Source organism: Olea europaea, unplaced genomic scaffold (genome assembly GCF_002742605.1).
Source record: "Olea europaea var. sylvestris unplaced genomic scaffold, O_europaea_v1 scaffold1871, whole genome shotgun sequence".
Classification (NCBI taxonomy): domain Eukaryota; kingdom Viridiplantae; phylum Streptophyta; class Magnoliopsida; order Lamiales; family Oleaceae; genus Olea; species Olea europaea.
Window position 1 is genome coordinate 17,917 of NW_019236504.1, and position 6,067 is coordinate 23,983.

A 6,067-nucleotide genomic window follows, 5' to 3' on the forward strand; every position below is an offset into this window, starting at 1 on the left:
TACAATCCTGGAGTCAAGTGTTGAATGGACGGCCATATTAGCTCAAAAATTGATAGGGCTTTTCCAACGAATTTCCTGATAAATTGCAAGCCAAAGTATGCTTTCACCTCTACCTAATTTCAAACCAGAAAGAGAGTTTTCTTATTATTTCTTTTATGTTTCGTATCCCATGTTGAGTACGTGTGATATATACTTTTACTTGTGCCTTTAATTTTAAATCTTAAAAATTTAAAAATTCAAATATTAAAACCTGTAATTTAATTTGTGGGTAGAAGAAAATAACACCCTTTTTATTATTATTATTTTTTACTTTTTGAGTGAGTCATTCTCCGTCCAGCATCAAATTTTCGCTTTGCTCAAACCTAACTCGATTCAGCATTAACCCTTACTCCTTCATTGATTCATCTATACAATACCTCAGAATTATTTTTGTAGAACGAAGCTAAGAAATCTACAAAACGAAATTAAGTTCATTCTGCAGCCATTAAACCCCATCCCAATTCACCCGTTCCAAAAACTATTCTTCCACGAGTCTTGATTTTGAATTCATTCGATCACTCACTAGTCAATCTTGCTTATCCCAATTCGCTTCACCACTGCATTCCTTATCGCATCTGTCTGCATCAAAAACCTGTTGGGCTCGATCCCGGCCATGTAATTCCGCACCTCTTTCCTTATCATCTCCTGCAGAGTTGCCAAGAACTCAGGGCTAAAAAACTGTTTGTCCGCATCAACCTGGGATGGCATAGCCACCTCCCCAACTGCAGGTTTAGCTGCCGCAGTAAACTGCTGAGACAGTGGCGGCGGCGGTGCCAAAGTCATCTGAGAAGCTTGGACAGGTGGTGCCGGAGACTGGATTATCTGTGTATGGTGCATAGTGGACCCTGATTTACGATCCGGCTCCCGTGAAGGTTTAGGGGTCGGGTCTGATACAGGTTTCATTTGTGGGGGAAAGGACTCTAAAACGGGTTTTGAATTGGAACCCGACCCAGGTAAGGAAAGGCTAAGTGATGTGAGGAGGTCTGGTTGAGAAGGCGTAGGATGAGGAGGAGAGATCCCTCCGGTTCTTGCAATGGGTCGGTAAATTTGATGACCCGAGAGGCTTGATTCGCTCAAATCGGATCCGGATGGACTGCTAGGATCGAAGTTAAGACCCGAGTTAGAAATCACTGTACCCGGCCCGACGCTTGAAGATCTTTTCAATGGCTGTTGAGTTTCAGGCTCAAAATTATTGAACTCTTCGCACATCGAAAAGCACTTACGCTTCAGAGTCGAGTTCCAATGATTCTTGATGGCATTATCCGTCCGGCCCGACAATAATCGTGATATGGTAGCCCACTTGTTGCCAAATTTCGCGTGAGCCCGAATGATTTTCTCATCTTCTTCAGGTGTGAAAGCCCGATGCTGGACTTCAGGGGAAAGCTGGTTGCACCACCGCAACCTGCACGATTTCCCAGACCGTCCCGGAATCGATTTGCTAATCAAAGACCAGTTCCTGGGTCCATGCTTCTCGACCAACCTCTGCAACAACGCATCCTCTTCCGGGCTCCACGGGCCCTTGATCCGATCCATTTCTTTCGTCTGTGATAACACCGCCATAACCAAGATAGACAACAAGTTTCTGTATGTACAGGTATATTGAGAGGCAGAGCCTCACCTCAGTATGAGACGAAGGCAGAGATGAGAAAGGGGGATGTATATAAGGGTGAAGAAGAAAGATAATGACCGGGTGAACCGGTGGAGTTACCGGGAAAAGGGCAGTTAATAACAATACAGCTGGCAATAGACACGCGTCATTTGGTGGAAGGGTAGATGTGACACCTAGATTACTAAAATCTCGGGTATTTAAAAAAAGAGAGTGGGGGGTTTGAAGCAGCAGTTAACTGCCACGTTTAATAACTAAAATGCTGGCTCAGGCAGCAACCTTCTTTAACTTCCAACACAAATAAATGTTCTTAACTAACGTACTAATCCATTAATTGAAGAGATAAATTAGTAACACTGAATTAACATGTCCATCGCATATAGTCTTATGGTTGAACAGATTTAGAACAGACGACGATTTTCAAACGAACCCTTTTGATAGTGACACCACCACAAATAGAAGCATCACCTAAGCTTGTGGATTGAATTGATCAAAAATAGCTTATTCCCAAAGCACATACATACATGTAAAATATTTTGATAATTATTTTTCGCAAAATCGATTTTAGAAACTTTTTTCATAATTATTTATTTATTTTTTAATGGAGAATGGACTGCTCCTTTTTGGTTTTTATATCTACGCTTGAATCAAGGTACAATCCTGGAGTCAAGTGTTGAATGGACGGCCATATTAGCCCAAAAATTGATAGGGCTTTTCCAACGAATTTCCTGATAAATTGCAAGCCAAAGTCTGCTTTCTCCTCTACCTAATTTCAAACCTGAAAGAGAGTTTTCTTATTATTTCTTTTTTGTTTCGTATCCCATGTTGAGTACGTGTGATATATACTTTTACTTGTGCCTTTAATTTTAAATCTTAAAAATTTAAAAATTCAAATATTAAAACCTGTAATTTAATTTGTGGGTAGAAGAAAATAACACCCTTTTTTTTATTATTTTTTTTAACTTTTTGAGTGAGTCATTCTCCGTCCAGCATCAAATTTTCGCTTTGCTCAAACCTAACTCGATTCAGCATTAACCCTTACTCCTTCATTGATTCATCTATACAATACCTCAGAATTATTTTTGTAGAACGAAGCTAAGAAATCTACAAAACGAAATTAATCATTCTGCATCCATTAAACCCCATCCCAATTCACCCGTTCCAAAAACTATTCTTCCACGAGTCTTGATTTTGAATTCATTCGATCACTCACTAGTCAATCTTGCTTATCCCAATTCGCTTCACCACTGCATTCCTTATCGCATCTGTCTGCATCAAAAACCTGTTGGGCTCGATCCCCGCCATGTAATTCCGCACCTCTTTCCTTATCATCTCCTGCAGAGTTGCTAAGAACTCAGGGCTAAAAAACTGTTTGTCCGCATCAACCTGGGATGGCATAGCCACCTCCCCAACTGCAGGTTTAGCTGCCGCAGTAAACTGCTGAGACAGTGGCGGCGGCGGTGCCAAAGTCATCTGAGAAGCTTGGACAGGTGGTGCCGGAGACTGGATTATCTGTGTATGGTGCATAGTGGACCCTGATTTACGATCCGGCTCCCGTGAAGGTTTAGGGGTCGGGTCTGATACAGGTTTCATTTGTGGGGGAAAGGACTCTAAAACGGGTTTTGAATTGGAACCCGACCCAGGTAAGGAAAGGCTAAGTGATGTGAGGAGGTCTGGTTGAGAAGGCGTAGGATGAGGAGGAGAGATCCCTCCGGTTCTTGCAATGGGTCGGTAAATTTGATGACCCGAGAGGCTTGATTCGCTCAAATCGGATCCGGATGGACTGCTAGGATCGAAGTTAAGACCCGAGTTAGAAATCACTGTACCCGGCCCGACGCTTGAAGATCTTTTCAATGGCTGTTGAGTTTCAGGCTCAAAATTATTGAACTCTTCGCACATCGAAAAGCACTTACGCTTCAGAGTCGAGTTCCAATGATTCTTGATGGCATTATCCGTCCGGCCCGACAATAATCGTGATATGGTAGCCCACTTGTTGCCAAATTTCGCGTGAGCCCGAATGATTTTCTCATCTTCTTCAGGTGTGAAAGCCCGATGCTACACTTCGGGGGAAAGCTGGTACATGGGCAAAGCCATTTCACAATCCAGTGCGGGCAGATGTCCGCATTGGACTTTTGGCCCAGGCCCGGACTCAATCCAATTTTTATCTTCTTCTTTTTCATATATTGGATTTTTCATTTGTTTATAATCCAATTCATACACAGGGTGAAGAAGAAAGATAATGACCGGGTGAACCGGTGGAGTTACCGGGAAAAGGGCAGTTAATAACAATACAGCTGGCAATAGACACGCGTCATTTGGTGGAAGGGTAGATGTGACACCTAGATTACTAAAATCTCGGGTATTTAAAAAAAGAGAGTGGGGGGTTTTGGATTAGAAAATTCAAATCACCGACCGTTTTGGAAGTTAATATAATTATGGGGTTGGGAGATTGAGGTTTGACTAAGCCAGCCAGGCTGTAGAGCATAACAGGGGATGTGATATTTTTTCAGATAGTGAGAGATTTGATTTTCAAAATAAGGATAGAGGAAAACGACAAAAAAAGAAGAAGATGTAATGTGGTTGAGGCCAGGCTGTAAACTGACAGACACATCTAACGGCCACTTTCAACCACCCGAATTAAGGTTTATCATTTTTAATAGTAATATTATTTACGACGATAATATGGTACTAAATGATAAGTATTATTTATTTTTATTTTTCATTTAACTTATCATCTAACACCACATAAATTGATATTATAATTTCAGTGGGACTAAACAGTATTATTCTTTTTCTATTGTCGAATTTATTTTTTTGATTAAATTATTGTCGAACACCGTTACATAAAAAGAACGGGTGCGACGTAAACTTGAGCTTTTTATTTAATTAATCATCTTAAATAAAATCTTAAAGTCTGTAAACAAAATTAATTTATTCAATGTTTTTATAGTCCAGTCTGCTTCATCGATTTCTACTCTAACGCATTGTCCTTGCATATTCCTTTAATTATAACAATTTTTTTCACGGTTTCTTGCAAATTGCAAATTCATCTCTAATTTTTTAAAGTATTGCAAATAATTTTCATATTTTTTATGATTATGTTATATAAACTTTCAGTTTTTAGTCAATAGATTATGAATATTAAAGCAAATTTTTAACTATAACTAATCTGACAATTTGGTCAAATTACAGTCAACGAAATTGTGTTGATCAAACTTTGAAATAATTGAAAATTATTGTAATTTTTAAACGGTTGAGAATACCTTGGCATAATCTGGAACTCAAGGGAGTCTCTCTGTAATTTTCCAAATTTAAAACACAGCTTTGGCCTATTTCTCATACTTATCCGGTTTGATTCCAATATTATGCTACATGTCTCCCTCAGTAGTCCTTTTTTCTCACGGAAACGTAAACAGAAGATCATTCAGAGAGCTACGCAACCACTAGGGTAAGGGTCAATATTTAAAATTAATTTTTAAGAAAATTTTTGTTTTTAACTTCTTTTTTTTTTTAAATAGAAAGTTAGTCTGATTAATGAGTTGAGTCAAGTCGACTCGTGAGCTAATACATTAGAATCGGCTTAGTTTGTTGGTTCAAAAGGCACAAGCTTTTGGGCTCATGACCCAAGCCAAGATCAGCTTATTTTGTAAAATTTGAGCCCGCTCATGAACCTATATATATGTATATATAGGACTGATCTCCTAAATACCGATATTTAGTTTATAATAAATATCGGTAATATAACATACTATTTAATTGGTGAATCATTAGATACATGAGACTTACCGTTAACTTATTCGCTAATTAAATGGCATGCCATATCACCAGTGTTTAACATAAGTTAAGCACCGATACTTATATATATATATATATATATATATATATATATTGTGAAATCAAACATTCAAAACATAAAAAATGTCAAGTTTTCGATAATGGACATTGATGCTCATCACTTATTAGTTCTTATTACTTTATTTGCAAGTTGCTATGTTTACAAGCCCGTTTGACCCTTTGCTTAGTGGGAAACGACTGTATAGACCCAAACGAGCCAACTCAAGACAGGCTTTTCAATAAAACCCACAAGCTTGCTCCTGAAACTCATGAGTAGGTCGAGTTTGACTCATCAATAAGAAAGGAGGCCAGCTTAGCTCATGGCACATCAAAATACGAGCTCGAGTCACTCATGAGTAGGATTTTAACTAGTTAGGACATGTAGCTCGAGAGCTACCCGACTCAATTGTCACCAGTAATTTGGATATCTAAATTTTGAGAGTTAAATTCACTATCTATTTTTAAATTATAATGATTACATTTATTTAGTAGTAAAATTCAATACTCTATATTATAAATTATTCAAAACATATTTGAGTTAATGATCACTCACATAATTATTTTAAAGAAAATATTAAGAAAAATTAA

At 38.3% G+C, this 6,067-nt stretch overlaps 2 protein-coding genes across 2 annotated transcripts; both read right to left on the reverse strand.

Moving 5' to 3' along the window:
- Positions 1-351: 351 nt before the first annotated feature.
- LOC111378815 (transcription factor MYB44-like) lies at positions 352-1,683 on the reverse strand. Its single transcript, XM_023002086.1, has one exon. The coding sequence runs from the start codon at positions 1,597-1,599 to the stop codon at positions 562-564; it is 1,038 nt and encodes a 345-aa protein (XP_022857854.1). The 5' UTR covers positions 1,600-1,683; the 3' UTR covers positions 352-561.
- Positions 1,684-2,569: 886 nt separating this feature from the next.
- LOC111378816 (transcription factor MYB44-like) lies at positions 2,570-3,705 on the reverse strand. The gene has a single exon (XM_023002087.1). It carries the CDS (start codon positions 3,542-3,544, stop codon positions 2,858-2,860), a length of 687 nt encoding a protein of 228 aa, XP_022857855.1. The 5' UTR covers positions 3,545-3,705; the 3' UTR covers positions 2,570-2,857.
- Between the last annotated feature and the right edge of the window lie 2,362 nt (positions 3,706-6,067).

Coding starts and splice junctions, on each gene's coding strand:
- LOC111378815 (XM_023002086.1), bottom strand. CDS start 1,599: ATGGCGGTGTTATCACAGACGAAAGAAATGGATCGGATCAAGGGCCCG.
- LOC111378816 (XM_023002087.1), bottom strand. CDS start 3,544: ATGTGCGAAGAGTTCAATAATTTTGAGCCTGAAACTCAACAGCCATTG.